The sequence below is a fragment of the Gorilla gorilla genome, chromosome 16 (genome assembly GCF_029281585.2).
Source record: "Gorilla gorilla gorilla isolate KB3781 chromosome 16, NHGRI_mGorGor1-v2.1_pri, whole genome shotgun sequence".
NCBI classification, from domain to species: Eukaryota; Metazoa; Chordata; class Mammalia; order Primates; family Hominidae; genus Gorilla; species Gorilla gorilla.
In genome coordinates, this window is record NC_073240.2 from 84,981,116 (window position 1) to 85,002,465 (window position 21,350).

General features: G+C 41.5%; 1 protein-coding gene across 1 annotated transcript in view; it reads left to right on the forward strand.

Annotated features, from left to right (window-relative positions):
• The first annotated feature begins 1,203 nt into the window (after nt 1-1,203).
• SH3GL3 (SH3 domain containing GRB2 like 3, endophilin A3) overlaps nt 1,204-21,350 on the forward strand; it is a 149,539-nt gene continuing 129,392 nt past the window's right edge. Inside the window, exon 1 of the mRNA XM_031002433.3 lies at nt 1,204-1,442. Coding sequence (XP_030858293.1) covers nt 1,398-1,442 — 45 coding nt within the window. The 5' untranslated portion in view covers nt 1,204-1,397. The remainder of the gene's footprint in view (nt 1,443-21,350) is intronic.

Sequence of the window (21,350 nt, forward strand, 5' to 3'; positions counted from 1 at the left end):
TATCAGAGGAGGAACACTGTTTATTCCAGTCTACATGCTTCAAGTAGAAGTGAGGAAACCAAGGCCCAGAGAGGTGTGTACTTACTTGCCCAGTCCTCACTAGGATGAAGTCAGGGTTAGGACTAGCCCCGACTGGGCGCTGGGAGCTAACGGCTAGGGGAGGAACTGCATGACTTTTGTCCTGGAGAAATGTTATGGCAGGTGGACACCAGGGCACAGGCATATACCCGAAGTGTCCAGGGCAGACAGGGACTGCTCGTCACCCCAGATGGGACCTGCTAAGGGCCCAAAAAGAGACTGAAGGTGGGAAATGTTTTTGTTTTTCAGTGTGAAGCGTTGCCAAACATATGTTCTAGGTTTGGGAATCCTCGGGACCTGAATCTGGAAGCCAGATTCAGCGAAGATGCTGTACCTTTTGGGGATAGCTCTAACACGAGGTTAACGCAATGCTCCATGTCCCTGGCTGGGCTTAGCTGTGAGTGCGTCGACGTCTGGACCCTGTGCAAATGGACACTCTGTAACTGACACAGCTGGTAGGGGTTACCGAGGGAGCTGGGTTCCTGGTCTGGTGGACTCCGCCGGATATGCAACGAGCTGTTTATGGCACCTTGGAGATGGTTGCTTTTAGTGCAGTTGACAGCGGGCTCAGAGCACCAAGTGAGCTAGCACCGTATTTATTAGTAAATTACTCCATAACTCTAGGGCTCCCAGAAGACCAAAATCATTTGAGCAGATTGCACCCAGAGTACCGCGTGGAGAGGGAAGAAAGCCCGCCACCCACGGACCGCTTCCTCCTACCACAGGTCCCCCATCCAGTTGCATTTGTTGTCCCTCCCTAGGCGCATTTCTGAGCCTTCCTTTCTTAAACATACACCTAGCGAAAATGCGCCGGAGGGAGGCGATGTTGCCTGTGAGCCAAAGCCGGTTCCGCACCAAGACAGAAGCAGAGACAACTGATCCCTCTCCCCGTACCCATGACAATCTCAGAGCTAGATCTATATCGTCCCGCGCCCAGCGAGAAGCACTGTGCGACTGTACTCCCCCGACCCGCAGGACATCCCCACGCCCAGCTTCCCAGGCCGGTCTTCTGCGCGGCTCAAGTAGCCCAGGTCTCCACGCAACAATGAAGCGTGGGCGGCCCCAGCGGCTTCATTTGCATATCGCCGCGGCTTGGCCAATGGGCTGCGCAGGGGCTTTGGAACGCAGTGTTGCCATCGGCGTGCGCGCGTGTGTGCGAGTGTGACAGCGGCTGTGGCTGTGGCCGTGGCCGTGGGAGGCGGGCCCGGCGGAGCCCAGCCGCGGGGGGACCGGCCCGGGCTCCCGCTCCCCGAGCGCGTCGCGGCCGCGTGGCCCGGCCGAGCCTTGAGACCACCCCGCCCCTGCCGGTCGCAGTCGCGATGTCGGTGGCCGGGCTGAAGAAGCAGTTCCACAAAGCCAGCCAGGTAGGGAGGCGCAGAGGAGGGAAGGAGGGAGGGGGACGCGGAGGCTGCGGCCCCCGGAGGCTCCCGGGCCTTTGGGACTCCTGTTCCCTGAAGGGCCTCTCGCGGGGCTCAATTTCTTCCCGCCTAGGAGGGCGCGAGGGTGGGGTGAGGGGCCGCCTGCTCTCTCCTCGGCGTCTTGGCGCCTTCTCCTTCCCATTCCCTGGCCCCCGGCTCTGCCCTGGGCCGTTGTAAATCGGAGAGATTCTGCGGAGCGGAGGGCAGAGGTGGCGGCCGCGGGGACTCGGGCGGCGGAGACGGAGTGGGCGTGGGGGGGCACCTATCCGCGCGAGGGGAGGACGACCACAGGGAGTACGATGCCGGCAGGGCCTCCCCCGAGTCTCCAGCCGTTTGGTTGGGAGCGCCTCGTGGGGGGCCCATCCTCCACTGGCCACCGGCGCCTCCAGAGATGCTGTGTATTTGGCGCTTGGCTGGGTCCCGCTGAGCTCCCCGCGCGCGCATCGAAATGGCCCCGTCTGGACTGTGCCCGACTCCCCGGCTGGGGCTCTCCACTGCGGTCCTTCCCCTCCCCACCGTCTTCCCGGTGTCGGCCCGGGGCTGGGCATCACGCTTCTGCTCTTACAGAGCTGACAGCCTGCAGGGGAGACACGGAGACAGACACGTAAACAAACAGTGCTAGACACACCTCCACGCACAGAGGATGACAAATAACACAGTGGGGGAGTCAGGGAGAGCTTCCCGGAGGAGGAGACATGTCATTTGAGAATTAAGTATGAGGAAGAATTATGGTTGAGGGTGTGGGATGATAGGAGGAAAGCCGTTCTGAGCAGAGGAAACAGGAAAACAGGAGGGAGACATGAAATTGATGTATGTGTGTGTGTGTGTGTTGATGACAAGCAAATTTGTTTTTCAACATCAACATTGCAGGCTCTTCCAGCTATGGCAGAGCTCACATTGTAAAACCTGTTCCCCACCAGCACCGCTGGGTCTGTTGCTTCTCACCACCTCTCTCCCCAACCCCAGCCCCCATTTTGCTAGAGCCAGGGTAGACAGATTTCATTCAACGTTCACATTTGTGGTGAGGTCTCATCCTGCTTCTCCCACAAATTGGCCCATAGAAAGCAACTGCAATTAGAAGATTCTCTTCTTCTAGCCCCAGTTCCAGGCTGAAAGGCACTGCTGTCCCCTCACTCACACTCTTTCCATATGGAAACTGGGTGATGCTGTTTCTGGCTGGGGGCACTGGGTGGACAGTGGTGCTATTCAAGGTGTTAAGGAGCCCTGGAGGAGAGGCTATTCAGGTGAGGGTGGAGATGATGGATTCACCGCTGAACCCAGGGACTTCGAGGGGTCTTTGGGACATTCAGATGTCACTGGTCTGGGTTGGGGTGCATATCCTGACCTGCAGCTCAGGGGGTGAGGCTGGTACTGGAGCTACAGATTTTTGGTGATTTCCAGCCTAAGCGGAGATTTAAAAATGTATGTGTAGACAAAAGTGAGAAAAGGCACAGCGAGTTAAAGGCAGACTCTAGAGAGCACCCCCATTTAGGGACAATGTTTAAACCAGTAATTGTTGAGCAGTGACCACTCAATAAATATTTATTGAATAGATGAAATTTTGGGGTGGCACAACACAGGAAAGAAAGAACTCGTAGATGACAGGAGAGAGAAGATCATCATGGAAGGGGGACATTTAAAGGCAGGCGCAATCAACAAGTGCTTCAGTGAGCTAGGTATCGTGGAGTGCCCTCAGCTGGTACAGCCAGGAGGCCGAGTGCTGCTGTGAGCAGAGCAGAGCAGTGCCAGAGTAATCGCTGGCTGTACTTGTTACATTGGCTTCCTTAGCATTGGCAGGAAATGAACCTCCTCTTTTGAAAACTTTTCCTTTATTGGGTATGGACTTCACAGGGGCAAATCTCAAAGATAAGCAAATCTCAGAGATAACGTAAGCCCTTGGGTGATTTAAGTTGTTTTCTGACCAGTAACCAGAATGAATGGTTGAAATCCTTGGAAGTTATTGGCATTGGAGAAATATTTTGCTAGTCATGGGTAGTTTGGTTTAACTACCTGTAATCAGTACATTAAAAATGAAATGAACAGAACGTCTTATTTAGTCTTTTTTTTTTTTTTTGCATGAGCGGAAATAATTTATGACTTTAATTAGGAGAGGCATCACAGATTCTCTCTGGGCTTCATAGCCATGTTTTGTGGTTAAAAGTACTCAGTAGATATGTTTTAATATGTTCTAGAAGTCTTTCTACAAAATCTTGCAATGCAACAATTTGGTGGAGAAATCAGACCGGTTTAATATAATATGAGGGAGCTCAATAATAAAAAATGCCAGATGTTTTTCTCAGACAACATTTTAACAGCAGGTTTTAATTCATACAGAACTTACCCGGGGCAGGGGAAGGGAGCCCCAGATGATGTCAATGGCTAAAATAATTTCCAGGGATCTAGGTCTGGCTCAGCCACTGACCAGCTCTGTAACCTTGGGAACATAACTTAACCCATCTGGACCTTGGTTTCTATCTGTGTGATGACTCAGGGAATTTAGAAGCTATGTTTCTGTTATAAAAATGATTGTGGCAATGGTTTCACAACTCTGTGAATATGCTGAAAACCATTGAATTGTACACTTTAAGAGAATTGTATGGTATGTGAAATATATCTCAATAAAGTGATACGCATATGTCTCTGTGTCTCTGGGTGTGTGTATGTATACATCTCAGTGCTGAAATTCTTAAGTAATTTAAGCATTTCAGAGTAAGACAAAGATGATAAAGTGGACCTTTTACAGAGAAGGGATCCAGGACCATGGCAAACTGAGATTAGTTTTCTGAAAGATAAGCGAGGTAAAATTAGCTATAACCCGGTTAACTGTTCCTTTTTTCCTGATACCTTCCCTATCTCTGGGAAAAAACCCCTACTTTACAGAGAATGAAGACTAGTAAACCCTGGGGATTATGCATCATTTTGGCAGCACATGGAGACCAACAGGAAAGAGGTAGAAATATGCTAAAATGAGAAGAATATAAGTTGAGTTAACAAAAACATTTGATTAATTCTAAGTTTCAGCGTTTGAGACTAGAATCCAAATTTTTCAAGTGCATAGTTAAGTATTTTTTCTCTTGACAAGATTTTTTTGATAGAGCTGTTTACTCTTCTGGTGGAGATGTAGCTTGAGCTATTATCAATAAGTACAAATAGCATAGATATGGCATTGTGGTTTCTTGTTAAACGTGGTACCTCACCAATACAAATATAGCTTACAATATTTACATTTGTGTTACCACTCACTGATTTGTATTTGTATGCTTATTTCATAGTAATTTTTCTTGACAGCATTTATTGTTGAAGAAGGAAGTTCAGGGCACACCTATGTGTGCTCTGACCTGGAAAGTACTAATAGCCATATTCTTTCCATTTCTGGACCTTCTTGTCTTCCAGGGTCCTTGTTCCGCATCCCATAAAAGTCCAGGGACCAGTTTCATCTCTTCTCCTCCTCTCCTTCTCTCCCAAGACTAACCATCTACTGATGACACTTGTGGGCTCCATGTTAAATTTACTTCTTTATGCCTTTTAACTTCTGTCATGTGACTCAGCAGCACATGCCAGAGGTTAAAGGACACTGCTTGTAGGACAGAAAGAAGGGGAGCCTCTAACACAGTGCTTTTTTACAACTTTTCCCCCTTTCTCTTTTAATGCATTAGCCAGAAAAATGATAAGGGGTCATGAGGGGCCTGGACATATTCCCTGTAATCACTGACTATACAGGCTGGCCATTTAGGGGTAAATGCTTCAGAGAAGGATATTCTTTGTAAATCATGAGATTCTCTAGGGAGGCAATGAATGTCTCTTATTTCACTATCTCATTAGAGAGAAAGATAAAATGCACTTTGCAAAATCCATAATGATTTATTTTTTTCTCTTAGACGCATCAGAAAATATATTAAAGCTAAAACATTCTTGCTCCTTTTCACATAGATTGCTTGATAAACTAATTGATAAATCTTTTTTTTTTTAAAGTCAGCGTGTGAAGATAGATGTTTAAAATGGATTGATTTTGATTTTTTAAAATATCTTAAGGATATAATACAATCCAAATATTTCTTACCACTGGGGACTTTTTGTTCTATAAAGTAAATGTAACTCATGGTATCACTTGGAATTTGATTTAAAAATGCATTTGAAAGCAGGGATTTTTTTTCCCTATTGCTTTAGTTTAATTTTTCAGCTTTATTAACAAACGGAATGTAAATTAATTTCCCAAAGTTAAGTGTGTGTGTGGGTATCTCATGTGTATTTGGGGAAGCTATTATTGGCATGCTTTGCCCAGAAAATAGAACTGTCAGTAAACAACTGACACACTGTTCGGCTAAATAGTGAACATACTCTGGAGAATCTTTAGCAGCAAAATGTGGATAGTTAGATTTTGCTTTTCAACAGAAACCTGGGAAAGTGTTGAGCTGAGGGGAGAGTCTGAGAGAAGTACTATTGATGAGATCAGGGAGGCATTGTTTCCAGTTCTAACTATTCTAGTTCTTTGAAATGCTTTCCCAATGGTAATTCCTTCCCAATTTCCAGGGTCATCCCAATGTTTTTACCACACACAGCACCAGCAGCCAGTGGCCTTCCTGAGCCAGGTGTTGTTCCTTCTGACTTCCAAATCCAGTGGATAATGGTGTCTTTTCCCCGTCCCTGGCTACATCTTCCTCAAACAGTAATGCTACTAAGTACTTTGCCTGTTCAAATCATCCATCCGTGGTAGAGGCTGCTGCTATTTCAGGCTGGATAACTTGAGTCCTCCCTAGAGAATCTGATATCCGAGTCAAATCTTCTCATCCTTGTCCACCTTTCTTTCTTCTGGGCCACAAATCAAAACTCTGGAGGGTCTTGTGAGCTCATATGTAGTGCTTCAGTGCTTCTCCAGTGCAACAGTGGAAGACACACCTGGCTAGTCACACCACTATGCTTCCAATCCCATCTCCTCTCATTTTCTCAGGGACTTTGCTCTTGTTGCCATCTCTTCTCTGCACTATTGTTTCTTCTCTCCTGGATAAATTTCACTGTAGGACAAAGAAGGGTGTATTAGTCAGGGTTCTCTAGAGGGATAGGACTAATAGGTTAGATGTATATATGAAAGGGAGTTTATTAAGGAGTATTGACTCACATGATCACAAGGTGAAGTCCCACAATAGGTTATCTGCAAGCTGAGGAGCAAGGAAGCCAGACTGAGTCCCCAAACCTCAAAAGTAGGGAACCTGACAGTGCAGCCTTCAGTCTGGGCCGAAGGCCTGAGATCCCCTGGCAAACCACTGGTTTAAGTCCAAGAGTCCAAAAGCTGAAGAACTTGGAGTCCAATGTTCGAGGGCAGGAAGCATCCAGCACGGGAGAAAGATGAAGGCCAGGAGACTCGGCCAGTCTAGTCTTTCCACATTCTTCTGCCTGGTTTATTCTAGCTGCGCTGTCAGCTGATTAGATGGTGTCCACCCAGATTGAGGGTGGGTCTGCCTCTCCCAGTCCACTGGCTCAAATGTTAATCTCCTTTAGCAACACCCTTACAGACACACCCAGAAACAATACTTTGCATTCTTCAATCCAATCAAGTTGACACTCAACGTTAGCCATCACACTAGGGTTTAAGAAAATGATGGCAGGTCTAAGCGAGTCATGGAGGGTTTATAAAAGATGGGTCTTGTAAAGGGAGTTTTGTGTATAATTGGGTTGGCTGGGATTCCGGAAAGGAATTTCAGAATTTAGCCCTGGTTTCAGGGATACACTGATGCAGGACCAGAGCAACAGGATTTTCTCAGAATGTTGATCTACGCCTAGTAAAAACTTGCAAGAGGATTTGATTTTAATTCTGAAATCGATTTCTTTATACTTTCAACCTTCTTCTGAACTACAGCTTTTTCATGTTTTACAGTTTCTGCCTAATTTCAAATTGAAAGTGCTGCCTTCTTCATTTAAAATGATAATTTCATTTCTTGAGATAGAGTTTTGCTCTTAAAGCTTTCCAGAGTCATATCTCAAGAGTTCAGCTTTTTGCCACGTCTCATGACATACAATTTGCAGGCCATGCATCATTGCTTTCTGCTCTTCTTCCTTCTCTCCTTGAAAAGGTACATCTTGTTTAACTGGAGTGGTGACTCTCACTCTCAACTTTTTCATCAGCTCCTGTGGCTGTTTCTCCCCCACCCCCAGTTCTCACCCTGTTACTGTGGCCTTCCCTTTCCCCTTTCCCTTTCCCTCTCCCCTCCCCTCCCGTCCCCTCCCCTCCCTCCCTCCCTCCCTCCCTTCCTTCCTTCCTTCCTTCCTTGACAGGGTCTTGCTGTGTCACCCAGGCTGGAGTGCAGTCATGTGTTCATAGCTCACGGCAGCCTTGACCTCCTGGGCTCAAAGGATCCTCTCACTTTAGTGTCCTAAGTAGCTGAGATTAAAGACGGATGCTGCCACACCTGGCTTTGGCTTTTCTTGATGTGTCTAAATTGTTCCATGTAACCAGGCAATTTCATGTGTCTTTGATTTTTCTAAAAGCCATGCATTCCACTGCTCAAGGTACTGGTTTCCTTGTTTACATTATTCTTCTATAATATGGTATATACTCATGACCTTCGACACATACTTTTCCAGTGTCTAATTGAATTCAAATACTGTTTCATCAGGTTCGACTTACAGTTTATCTAAATGAGATTCCCAAAGGAAGAAGTACTCATACCGTAGGAGGTTTTTCTTTGCCTTTTCAGTAAATGGCCTGGGAAACAGAACTTTCATGTTTTATTAAGAGTTTATGGTGCTTTGTGCTGTCTTTATTAGCTTTTTGATTATTTAGAAAAACTGCATCATCTTTAATAAGTGATGTTCATCTTAAAAAATTATATGTGTGCGGATGTGTTTATATGAATATTCTGAAAACTACGTGAACTGTATAAGAGTCTGATGGTCTTGGTATGATGCTGTGAATCATGATTCTGGTTGTTATCTTAAAATACTGTACACAGGCCGGGCGCGGTGGCTCACACCTGTAATCCCAGCACTTTGGGAGGCTGTGGCAGGCAGATCCCGAGGTCAGGAGATCGAGACCAGCCAGACCAACATGGTGAAACCCCGTCTCTACTAAAAATACAAAAAATTAGCTGGGCGTGGTGGCGGACACCTGTATTCCCAGCTACTCAGGAGGCTGAGGCAGGAGAATGGCGTGAACCCGGGAGGCGGAGCTTGTGGTGAGCCGAGATCGCGCCACTGCACTTCAGCCTGGGCGACAGAGCGAGACTCCATCTCAAAAAAAAAAAAAAAAAAATACTGTACACAATAGAAGTAACTAAATTTCCTTGTTAATTGTTTGTTACAATGAATTCTCATCAAATTTTTAACCACAGCTATTCTAAATTTTTGTCATTCACAGTTTTGATTTTTCTCATAAAGTCATCTGCAGTCAGATTCATGGAAAAGACTCTAATAAGTAGCCTTGAATACATGTTTCTGATAACTTAAAAATCAATGGATTAAGTACAAATTTCCAAAACTCTAATTAAAATAACTGACATATTCATGAAACTGCTAACCAAGATCAAACAGAGCAACAGTTAATTACATGGGACTAAACTGATAATGGATTATAATTTTTATGACTTTTATTTAAAATATTGCTAATTCTTTAATATTTTATTTTCCAGATTTAAGGAAACTTTTTTCTTAAGGTACCTATAGCAATTTGGTTATGTATACTCTTGTGAATAATATTAAAATGTTTGCTTTTTCTCCCTATCTTATCCTCTAAAATTAAAAAGAAACTATTCATGAGTATTTTTTATTTTATGACAATGTATTTACATAATTTTGATAAAAATTTATTTTTTAAATAACAAGATATAATTTAAAATGTTAATTATATTAGCAAGGTTTGACTTAGACATCATATTTAAAAATTCTTGTAGGTACTTCGGATACTATCTGAAGCCCACGTTGATTTGGCCTTCTTGCTTCAGAAGTTTAAAAAAAAAGTTCAATCTGAGATTCAATCACTATTCTCACTGTACTTATGTAAATACTCAGGACAAATCTGATAAAACTAACTTATTTTACATACAAATTAGTCTTGCTCTGAGTACTTTGGTAAAATTGGGATGACAATGATATACCCTTTATTAGATTGTAGTCTTGTGAGTTGTTTTCAGGTTTTATTATATACTTGTAGAAGGGACTGGATCTTAAATTCTTCTAGGTTCCTCTAATCCAATTTTCTCCTATGGAATTTTTAAATAGAATTACTAACAATGGAAACCATTCTTTTCTAAAGCACTGTAAGCTAAAACTAAACATCTTAATATAAATTACAAGGGATAAGCCTTGTGCCTGATATGTGGGCCACACAGAAAGTTCACCAAACCGCCTGATGCCATAGCCAGAGGCATTCAGACTGCAAAACTGCTGACTTCACACTGTGGACAGTGTTTCCCAAGGCCGTTGGAACAAGACATCATAATGAGATTCTTACCCCTTGGAATGTCTCCCTTCTTCACTTGACAGGATAATGCCATAATTAAAATTTCACAATCAGTAACAATTATGAGTAACTTAACAAAAGATGATCTAAGAAATCCCTTAGTCCACTTACTGAGTAGCTTTGGCAATATCCCTAACAACTTTTTGTTCATATTGTACTAGTGGGCCCTTTTACAGAGTTAGCACTGTCTGCTTTAATTTAACCCAGTCATGGAATACTACCCAATGGCTATGCCAAGTCTTACCCGGTTTCTCCATGGTCTTTTGATTTGTTTAGTTGATTGCCCTTAGGCTTGGCAGAACCATTGCATAAACTAGATTTGTCATACTCCTGTTGTTTTTACTTTGTATTTTCCTTTTAAAAATATGTACCTGATGTCTGTCAAATTTCTGCAGAATTGCAACTTCTAATAGAGTAATGTTTGTCTAGTGTCTTAAAATGATAGCCAACATCTATGGAACAGACAAAAATCAAACTTGATGACATCCAGACAGACAAAGCCTGAGAGCTTCTCCTTATGGCCTTCTTGTTGCTCAAATGTGGCTAAAATGGCTTGATACTGACTTCCAGCTGATAATCACCTGCCCCTGATGTTGTATAAGAATATCTATCCAGGACAGGTCCATCCTAGCACCCAGGGGCATTCAAAACCTGAATACAGGCTGATCAATCTTTCTCCAAAGAAAGATCTTGATTAAAAGGGGGAAATGTGAAAGTTGCAGATATGAGGATAAAGTCAGTTCTGTCAGACTCAAATTTGAGTCAGGGAAACATGAAGGGGAAGGGCTTATGCTTGCATATCCGAGATAAGGCTATCTCAAGGACTTTCTAAAATAACTCCACAAGAAATTCCTTCACAGCTTTCACATCTCATTCTTTTCATGACTTAACGTTCTGCACATATGCATACATTTCTATGACCAGGTTTATCATTAGACATTCTTTAGAACTGTAGCAATTCAGATAAGATGCTCTTGAAAGAACCCTTGCCTAGTAATGGCATCTCCACCAGTGAACTGACGCTGACTCTGGCTTTGAGCTTCTGGAAAAAATGAACTCTTTCCAAGCAGCTTACATGAGCTTATCCTTTTTGTCAATAAAAGCTTCCTCTTACCATCTCCTCTTTGGGTGTATCTGTGGCTTTACTATAGCTGTGCTATGGTAAGATTACATTATAGTAAGGTTATATTATAGTCTGGGCAGATTATAATGTAGTATAATTTGTGCCCAGATTATAGTTCTTTTTACTTACTCTTGGAAAAATACATTAAATTAGGAGATAATTTTCTCTGATGTCTTTTTTAGCTTGATGCCATCAGCATGCAGACATCCTCTCTAGTATCTCCTGTCTTGAAAAAGGAAAGGAGGAAAACCTCCTTTGATCTTAGGTCCCTCTTCACCCCTGTCCTATTTAAATATTTGAGAAAGTTATTTGTCGTCCCATGTCTGCTTTCTTTCTTTCTTTTTTTTTTTTTTGAGACAGAGTCTTGCTCTGTCACCCAGGCTGGCGTGCAGTGGCGCGATATTGGCTCACTGCAACCTCCACCTCCCGGGTTCAAGCGATTCTTCAGCCTCAGCCTCCCTAGTAGTTGAGACTACAGTTGTGTGCCACTGGCTAATTTTGTATTTTTAGTAGAGATGGGGTTTCACCATGTTGGCCAGGCTGGTCTCAAACTCCTGACCTCAGGTGATCCGCCCGCCTCGGCCTCCCAAAGTGCTGGGATTACAGGCCTGAGCCACCGCGCCAGGCCCTCTGCTTTCTTATCTATTGTCTTCTCAACCTATTCAAATTGGCTTTCTTTTCTTGTGCTCTGAGACCATGCTTGCCTAGGTCTTGAGTGACCTCCACATTGTCAAATCTCATGGTCACTTCTCCATCCGAGCTCTCAATAGCATTTGACCCAGTGGACTATTCTCTGCTTACAACACCTTCTGTACTTGCTCAGATTTCCTCTGGAATCACTAGCTGTTCCTTCAGGTGTCTTTTAATGGGTCCTTCTCATGCCCTTGACTGTAAATCCTGGAATACCCCAGGCCCTGACTTGGGTACTTTCTCTTTTCTAACTTTGCATGCTCCCAAGGTAGCTTCCTCAGCTGCAGATTTACACAAAATCTATACATTGATTTCTCTCTAAATTATATTTCTAGCCCAGATGCTTCTCCTGGATACAGACGCATAAATCTAAGTGCCTGCATCACCTCTCTCCTTGGATATTTAAAAAATCTCAAATTTAAGATGTTCAAATGTGAACTCTTAATTATCTCTACCCCAAACTGTTTTTCTACTTGTGATCTCTTAAGCAAAACAAAACAAACCAAAGTAAAACAAAAACCAGGACTCATCCTTGACATTTCTTTCCCTTATTCCCAATTCATCAGCAAGCCTTTCCTCTTGGTTCTACTTTCAAAATACAACCATTTGCTTTTCTCCATCTCTGCTACTATCACCTTGGTCCTGGCCGTCATTTCTTGCCCCCATGATTGTAGTAGCCTCCTAACCAATTTCCAGACCAGCTACAATTCATTTGCCCACAATGGCCAGGATACTGTTTTAAAAAATGTATCTCGGGCCAGTGCAGTGGCTCACACCTGTAATCCTTTAGAACTTTAGGAGGCCAAACATGTATACATATGTAACAAACCTGCACATTGTGCACATGTACCCTAGAACTTGAAGTATAATAATAAATAATAATAATAATAATAATAATAATAATAATAAAAACAGCTCATGTGGGAAAAAAAAAAAGAACTTTAGGAGGCCAAGGAGGGCGAATCACCTGAGGTCAGGAGTTGGAGACCAGCCTGGCCAACGTGGTGAAACCCCGTCTCTACTAAACATAAAAAAATTAGCTGGGCATGGTGGTGTGTGCCTGTAATCCCAGCTACTCCAGAGGCTGAGGTAGGAGACTGTCTTGAACCCGGGAGGCAGAGGTTGCAGTGAGCCAAGATTGCACCACTGCACTCCAGCCTGGGTGACAGAGCAAGACTCTGTCTCAAAAAAAAAAAATAAATAAAAAAGTAAAAAATAAAAACATGTATCTCAGACTATGTCATTCTTCTGCTTGCATGTCTTCAGTGGTTTCCAGTTGAATTTAAAATAAAACCTAAGCTTCCTCCTCGGGCCTGTGAAACCTCACTTGACTTGGCCTCTCCCACTCCTCTCCTGATGATGTTTAGCCCCTTTTTGCTCCCTTGGTATTCTAAGAAAGGTCATTCTATCTTGGGGCCTTTGTGGTAGCTGTTCCCTTAGCCTAGCATGCCTTTCCCCTTGATCCTTGCAAAGTAGTTCCTTCTTGTCATTCACATCATAGCACAGATTAAGGTCTCCTTTTAAGAGAGGGCTTCCCTGGCTATTCAATTCAAATAGACATTTACCCTTTCTTGTCTGTTATCCAGTTGGGTGGATTATTTTTTCCTATCACAAATATTTTAATATTTTCGATATTTTGATAATTGTTTTTCAATATAATTGGGTTCATTTATTCTATGTGCTTTTAATTAAACATTTTATTTTGAGGTAATTGCAGATTCACATGCAATTATAAGAAATAATACCAATCTCTTGTATCCTTTATTCAGTTTCCCCCAGTGATAACACTATGAAAAACTATTGTACATATCACAACTAGGATGTTTATGTTGATACAGTCAGGATATAGAACAGGTCCACTACCACAAAGATCCCCTGTGTCACCCTTTATAGCCATACCCACTTCCTTCCTGCCTCCATTCCCTCCTTAACCCCTGGCAACTACTATTTTTTTCTTCATTTCTATAATTTTGTCATTGCAGGAATATTATATAAATGGAATCATACAGTCTGTGACCTTTTCTGAATGGCTTAAAGTGTCAGTGTAATACTATATTCACCCAGGTTGTTGTGTATATCAATAGTTTGTTCCTTTTTATTGCTGAGTAGTAATCCATGGTATGGATGTATCACAGTTTGTTCAACCATTAACCTGTGGAAGGACTTTGGGATTGCTTCCAGTTTGGGGTTATTATGAATAAAGCTGCTATAAATATTTATGCACAGATTTTCCTGTGAATGTAAGAGTGTGTTTCTCTGGCATAAATGTCCAGGAGTGCAATTGTTAGAATATATATATATATATGGGGAAAGGCATGCTAGGCTAAGGGAACAGCAACCGCAAAGGCCCCAAGATGGAAACACCCACCCAACTGGAGATATATGTATATAAAATCTAACATTGCACTCCTGGACATTTATCCCAGAGGAAAGGAACTACTTTGCAGGTATCAAGGGGAAAGGCATGCTAGGCTGAATCTGTTTAGGTTTTTAAGAAACTATCAACGTCTTTTCCAGAGTGGCTGTACCATATTACATTCCCAAGAGTTATGCGTGACAGTTTCAATTTCTCTGCATCCTCTCCACCATTTATTGTCATTCTTTTTAATTTTAGCCTTTCTGGTAGATGTGTAGGGATATGTCATTGTGGTTTTAATTTGCGTTTCCCTAATTGCTTGTGATGTTGAATAGCTTTGCATATGCTTATTGGCTTTAAGTATCTCCTCTTATGGAAAATGTCTGTTCATATCTTTAGCCTGTTTTCTAATTGGGTTTTTAAAAAACTGTTGAGTTGTGAATTCTTTATATATTATAGATATTAGTCCTCTGTTGGATATGTGTTTGCAAATGTTTTCTACCAGTTTGTAGCTTGTCTTTTCATTCTCTTGAATCAGATCTTTTACAGAGCAAAAGTTTTACATTTTGATGAAGTCCAATTTAAGAATTTCTTCACATATGGATCATACTTTTGGAGTCTAAGAACTCTTGCTTAGTCAGAGATCATGAAGATTTTCTCCTATGTCTATTTCTGAAAGTTATATAGTTTTATGTTTTACATTTTAGTCTGTAATCCATTTTGAATTAATTTTTTTAATAAAGTGTGAGACTTAGGTTGTTTTCTTTGCCTGTGGATGTCTACTTACTCCAGTACCACGTGTTGCAAAGGCTATCCCTCCTCCGTTGAATTGCTTTTGCATCTTTGTCAAAATCAACTGAGCATATTTGTGTGGGTCTACTCATGCCTTGCCTATTTTGTTCCATTGACCTGTATATCTGTCCCTTGGCCAGTACTATCCAGTCTTGATGACTGTAGCTATATTCTAAGTCTTGTATCAGGTAGACTGACTTGTCCCACATTATTCTTTTTCAGAATTGTTTTAGCTATTCTAGTTATTTTGTCTTTTCGTATAAATTTTAGAATACTCTTGTCTAGACAAAAAAATCTTGCTGGAGTTTTGACAGGAATTGCGTTAAACCTGTATATCCATTTGGAAAGCATTGATGAGCATTGATATGTTTCCTGTTGTAAGTCTTCTAATCAATGGATATGGTGTATCTCTGTATGTATTTTGCTCTTTGATTTCTCTCATCAGCATTTTGTAGTTGTCAGCACATAGATCGTGTGCATGTTTTATTCAATTTGTAGCTAAGTATTCATGCCTTTTTTTTAGTGATTGTAAAAGGTGTTGTATTTTCTTTTCTTTTTTTATTTTATTTTATTTTTTTGAAACGGAGTCTCTCTCTGTCACCCAGGCTAGAGTGCAGTGGCGCAATCTTGGCTCACTGAAAGCTCCGCCTCCCGGGTTGATGCCATTCTCCTGCCTCAGCCTCCCGAGTAGCTGGGACTACAGGCGCCCGCCACCATGCCCAGCTAATTTTCTTTTATATTTTTAGTAGAGACAGGGTTTCACCGTGTTAGCCAGGATGGTCTCGATCTCCTGACCTCGTGATCTGCCCGTCTTGGCCTCCCAAAGTGCTGGGATTACAGGCATGAGCCACTGCGCCCTGCCAGGTATTGTATATTCAATGTAGGTGTCCATGCATTTATTGCTAGTGTATGAAGATATAATTGTTTTTGTATGTTTATCTTGTATCCTGTTACCTTGCAGAACTTATTTATTAGTTCTAGGAGTTTTTGTTTTTGTTTTTTAGATTCCTTGGGATTTTCTATGTAAACAATTATGTCATCTGTGAATAGGGACACTTTTATTTCTTCCTTTCCAATCTGTAGGCTATTTATTTTCTTGCCTTATTTCACTGTCTAGAACTTCCAGCATTATTTGAATAAGAGTAGTGAGAGTTGACATCCCTGCCTTGTTCCCCATCTTGGGAGGAAATTATTCAATCTTTCACTATTAAGTGTAGAGTTCACTGTAGGATTTTTGTAGACGCTCTTAACCACAGTGACGAAATTTCCCTCTATTTCTACTTTTCTGAATTTTTATCATGAATGAGTATTGAGTTTTGTCAAATGTGCATCGGTTGATATAATCATGTAATTTTTCTTCTTTAGCCTGTTAATGTGGCAGATTGCATTAATTGATTTTCAAAAATTGAAACAGCAAAACCCACTTGGTCATGATGTATAATTTTTTAAAGATACTGATCAATTCTGTTTGCTAACGTTTTATTGTATTTTTTTGGTGTCTATATCCGTGAGGGATATTGGTCTTTAGTAGTGTTTTTTTTTTTTTGTAATTTGTCTAGTTTTGGTACCTTAATAAAATTAACTGGGAAATGTTCTTTCCTGTTCTGTTTTCTGAAGGAGATTGTGTAGAACTGGTATTAATTCTTTAGGCAATTCAGAGAATTTTCCAGTGAAACCATCTAGGCCTGGTGATTTCTCATTTGGGAAATTTCAAATTACACGTTTAATGTCCTTAATAGTGATATGGTGTTATTCAAATTATCTATTTTTTATTGAGTGAGTTTTATTAGTTTGTGTTTTTCAAGGAATTGGTTCATTTCAATTAAGTGATCAGTTTTAGGCATGAGAGTTATTTATGGTATTCCCTTATTATTGTTTTGTTGTCTGCAGGGCTATAGTAATATCTTATCTTTCATTCCTGATAATGGTAATTTTTGTCTTCTCTTTTTCTTTTTCAGTCCTGGTAAAGGTTTGTCAGTTTTATTGATCTTTTCAAAGAACTAGCCCTTTGTTTTATTTTCTCAATTGTTTTGTTCTTTTCAATTTCATTGATTTCTGCCCTTATCCTCATTATTTTCTTCCTTCTGCTTCCTTAGTTTATTTGCATATTTTCCTTCCACACCAGGTTCTTGAGGGAAATGAGATTATTGATTTGAGACCTTTTCTGTCTTCTAAGGTACAAAGTTAGTGCTATATTCTTTCCTTTTATCTCACTTCAGTTGTGCCTCACTAATTGTGACATGTTGTATTTTAATTTTCATTCAATTCAATGTATTTTTGACTTCCCTTCAGACTTTTTCTTTGATCCATGTATCATTTAGAAGTTTGTTTTTTTTAGTTTCCAAGTGTTTGGGGTTTTTCTTGTTATTGATTTCTACTTTGATTTCATTGTCATTATAGAACACTTTTTGTATGATTTCAGTTCTTTTAAATTTGTTGAGGTTTATCTGATGGCTCAGGATATGGTCTATCTTGGTATATGTTCTGTGGGTACATTAAAACGATGTGTATCTGCTGTTGTTGAGTGGAGTGTTCCAAATAAATTATCTAAATATTGATTAGCTCTTTTTGGTTGATAGTGTTACTGAGTTCTTCTATATCCTTACTGATTTTCTGTCTAGTTCTATTAATTGTTGAGATAAGTCTCCAACTATAATTATGGATTTGTCTCTCTTCTTTCATTGCTACCAGTTTTGCTTTACATAATTTGCAGCTCTGCTGTTTGGTGCCTACACATTTAGGATTGCTATGTCTACTTGGTGCACTCACTCTTTTATTATCATATAATGTTCCTCTCTGTCTCTGATAATTTTCTTTCCTCTGAAGTCTACTTTATCTGATATTAATATAGCCAATCCTACTTTCTTTTTCTTTTCTCCTGTTTTCTTTGGATTAATGCTCGCATAATATATACATTTTTTGACTTTCAACCTGCATATATTGCTATATTTGAAGTTTTTTGTTTATTTGTTTTTTTGAGATGGAGTCTCACTCTGTTACCCAGGCTGGAGCACAGCAGCGTGATCTCAGCTCACTGCAACCTCTGCCTCCTGGGTTCAAGTGATTCTCCTGCCTCAGCCTCCCAAGTAGCTGGGATTACAGGCATGTGCCACCACGTCTGGCTAATTTTTGTATTTTTAGTAGAGATAGGGTTTTGCCACGTTGGCCAGGGGTTGGTCTCCAACTCCTGACCTCAAGTTATCTGCCCACCTTGCCCTCTCAAAGTGCTGGGATTACAGACATGAGCCACTGAGCCCGGCCTGAAGTTTGTTTTTTATAGACAGCATATAGTTAGGTTATGCTTTTTAATGTACTCTACCTGTCTTCCTTTTAACTGGTGCATGTAGACCACTTACATTTAATGTAATTACTTATATGTTAGTGCTAAAGGCTGCTATTTTATTTTGGGGGTATTTGTTTGTTACTCTGTTTTTAATTTATTTTCTTTTCTTTCCTGTATTCCTGTGTGTTAGTTGAAATTTTTTAGTATTCCATTTTGGTTTATATAGTGTTTTTGAGTACACCTCTTTGTACTGCAGTTGTCGTGGCTGTTCACATGTGTGTGTATACATACACACACACGTTATCAAAGTCTACTGATGTCATCATTTTACCAGTTCAAGTGAAGTGTAGAAAACTAACCTCCCTTTGTCTTCCATTGGCCTTCCCTATTTATAATATAATTTCATTAAATATTTCTTCTATATACATTTAGAAACACATTAGACAGTATTATAATTGGGCTTTAACCATCAAATATAGTTTAGAATACTTATGGAAAGGAGTCTATTATGTTTACCCATATTTTTGCTTATCATGTACTTTTTTCTTTTCTGATGTTCCAAGATTCTGTTTTTTATTGTTTCTTTTAGTTTAGAGAAGCTTCTTTAGCCCTTCTTTTAGGGTTGGTCTGCTGGTAACAAATTCTGTTAGTTTTCTTTCATCTGAGGATATCTTGATTTCTCCTTCATTTCTGAGGATATTTACTTTGGATATAAGATTCTGGGTTGATGGTTCTTTTCTTTAAGCAACTGAAAAATATTCTGCCACTTTCTCCTGGCTTTTGTAAGGTTAAATTAAATAAGCAGGAGGTTATTACCTTGAGGCTGTTTTCATTCTTTGAGTTTCTACCTAATGAACCACAACCAAATAGTATGTAAATAAATTAAAAGCTAACTTAGAACTATAACAAACAGCCAAGTTTCAGCCAATCACAGGCAGCTAGCTGATCAGACTATGCCCAAATAAGGCAAATACCTCATCATACCGGGCTTTAATAAAGCAGATGCCTAGCTGTAGCCAATCCAGTGATTTCATGACTTTGCTTCTGTGTCTGGCCTATAAAAGTTCACTTCTCATACTACCGGACACAGGTCTCTGAACCTCTTCTGGTTCTGAGTGCTGCCTGATTCATGAATTGCCCTTTGCTCAAATAAACTTGATTACATTTGTCTACAGTGTTTCATTTAACAGTGATTTCTGGTGAGAAATCTGCTGTAATTCAAATTGTTTTTCTCTATAGGTTAAGCGTCATTTCTCTCACTGGTTTCAAGATATTTTTTCTTTGTCTTTAGATTTTAGAAGTTTGATTATGTTGTGTCTTGGTGTGGATTTCTTTTCTTTTCTTTTTTTTTTTTTGAGACAGAGTCTCGCTCTTGTCACTCAGGCTGGAGTGCAGTGGTGCAATCTCAGCTCACTGCAACCTCTGCCTCTCAGGTTCAAGTGATTCTCCTGCCTCAGCCTCCTGAGTAGCTGGGATTACAGGTGCCTGCCACCACACCTGGCTAATTTTTGTACTTTTAGTAGATATGGGGTTTCGCCATGTTGGCCAGGCTCATCTCGAACTCCTGACCTCAGGTGATCCGCCTGCCTCAGCCTCCCAAAGTGCTGGGATTACAGGCGTGAGCCACTGTGCCTGGCTGGATTTCTTGCTTTATCCTGTTTGGCATTTACTAAGCTTCTTGGATCTGTAGGCTGTCTTTTGCCAAATTTGGAAAGTTTTCAACCACTGTTTCTTTGAGTGCTTTACCAGTCCTGCCTTTTTTTCCCTTCTCTTTTTGGAACGCTGATGACATGAATGTTAGGTCCTTTGTTATGGTCCCTCATGTCCCTGCAGCTCTGTTCTTTGTCTTATTTTTTTCCTGCAGTTTATTTTCTCTCTGTTGTTCAGATTGGGTAATTTTCATTGTTCTATCTTCCAGTTCACATTTTTTTTCTCTGTTTCTGCATTCTGTGGGTGAGATATAGGCTAATTTTTTATTTCAGTTATTTTATTTTTCAGTTCTAAAATTTCCATTTAGCTCTTCTTCATATGTTCCATTTCTTTGCTAAGACTTTCTATTTTTCACTGCTTCTAGCATCTTCACAGTGGCTTCTTGGCTTCTTTAGAATCTTTGTCAGATAATTTTAATGGTTCTGTGATCTTGGTGTTGGCATCTACTGATTGTCTTTTCTCATTCAACTAGAAATCTTCCTGGGTCTTGGCATGATTATTGTTTTATTAAAATCTGGGCATTTGGGGCTATGATATTATGAGACTCTGGATCTTAATTACATTGTCTGGTTTTGCTTGTTTTCTTTGACATTGCTCTGGTAGGGGACATGGGGGGCACTGCCTTGTTACTTCCAGGTGGGGGAAGTCTCCTCTCAGACTTCACTGACACTCAAGGTGGGGTCTCATTATTGCTGAGGGGGAGTGAGAGTTCCGGCCATTAGGCCTCCACTGATAACAAAGCACTCCTACCCTTCTCTGGTTGGGAGGGGTATGAGTGCCTTGTTACTGCTCTGCACTTGGCCTCAACTGACACCATGGCGGGGGCAGCCTCATTACCACCAGGTAGTTCTGACTCTCCACTAGGCATCCTCTGACATCACCCCAGTGGGGAGGAGCAAGGGCACCTCATTTCTGCTGATGGAGGCGAAAGTTCAGGCTCCCCACATGCTGTCCACTACCACCAAAGGTGGGTGGGGGGTGGGTGGGTGTTGTTACTGCTTTATGGGTCTACTTGGCCTTCTCTGACACTGCCCCAGGGGTGAGGAGGGGAGAGGGCTATTGGTTACCTCATTTCAGCCTGGCAAGGGTAGAAGTCTAGGCCCCCATTCATCCTTTGCTGGTGTGGATAAGGGTACGGCCACATTTTGTTTTCTCTGTGGTCTGTGGCTGGAGTAGAGCAGTTATTGTCTAAATGTTTTCTTTCTTCCTTGGCTGCCCCTTGCTTGGTCCCTCGGCTAGAGAGAGCAGACATTTGCTTGGTCCCTTGGCTAGAGAGAGCAGACATTTGTTGGGGCTTTTTTTTTTTTTCTGAGACAGAGTCTCGCTCTGTCGCCCAGGCTGGAGTGCAGTGGCACGATCTTGGCTCACCGCAAGCTCCGCCTTCCGGGTTCACGCCATTCTCCTGCCTCAGCCTCACGAGTAGCTGGGACTACAGGCACCCGCCACCA